Below are 650 nucleotides of genomic sequence, written 5' to 3'. Positions count from 1 at the left end.
ACTGCAAACTTGCATGCGATACAACTCCCTGCAAGAACGGAGGCTCGTGCACCGAAGACTTCAAGAACGTCAATAACTTCCACTGTGACTGCTTGGGCACGTCGTACACGGGGCCGTCTTGTTCTGCGGGTAAGAAAATTTGCTTTCGTAGTCAAGATCGTTTTTTCCATTATCCAATATCCTTTCAATCTATAATGCATATTGAAAACGATCTTTATTCATCTCTATAGCCATATGATACTATCACCATCCATTAAACCATACGAGTCATATCTTTAGTTTCTTTTTGTTCATTAATTATCTATCAAGCTTTTCTTCTTTTCTTTCTTCACTCATTTATCTCCTTTTTTCCACCTTTTTTTTCTTCCGCGAATAAGATTTGGTGACGTAATGCGCTTCATCAGTCCTTCAATTTCTCTCGCCAACAGAGTCAGCCTTCACCTTCAGAGGAGACCAGTGGATGAGCAAAGCCAGTAATTCGTCTGTTATTGGTGACTTCACTCTCGAATTCGCCTTCTCGGCTTCGAAGGTTGTCAGCGACCCACAGCTGATCTTGTTCCTCAGGTCCACCGACCCAAGGTAATGCGTCTGGCAGCTCTTCTCGTCCCTACCTGTTGTTTTCTGTTCACTTATCAGCCTCTTTATATGTA

At 42.6% G+C, this 650-nt stretch overlaps 1 protein-coding gene across 1 annotated transcript in view; it reads left to right on the top strand.

The window, feature by feature from the left end:
* LOC119588139 overlaps positions 1-650 on the top strand; it is a 40,789-nt gene that overhangs the window by 38,665 nt on the left and 1,474 nt on the right. The window contains exons 35-36 of the mRNA XM_037936845.1: positions 58-129; positions 429-579. Coding sequence (XP_037792773.1) covers positions 58-129; positions 429-579 — 223 coding nt within the window. The remainder of the gene's footprint in view (positions 1-57; positions 130-428; positions 580-650) is intronic.

Source organism: Penaeus monodon, chromosome 23 (assembly GCF_015228065.2).
Source record: "Penaeus monodon isolate SGIC_2016 chromosome 23, NSTDA_Pmon_1, whole genome shotgun sequence".
NCBI classification, from domain to species: domain Eukaryota; kingdom Metazoa; phylum Arthropoda; class Malacostraca; order Decapoda; family Penaeidae; genus Penaeus; species Penaeus monodon.
Note: the sequence above shows the minus strand (reverse complement) of the source record. Positions and strands in the feature narration are given on the sequence as shown.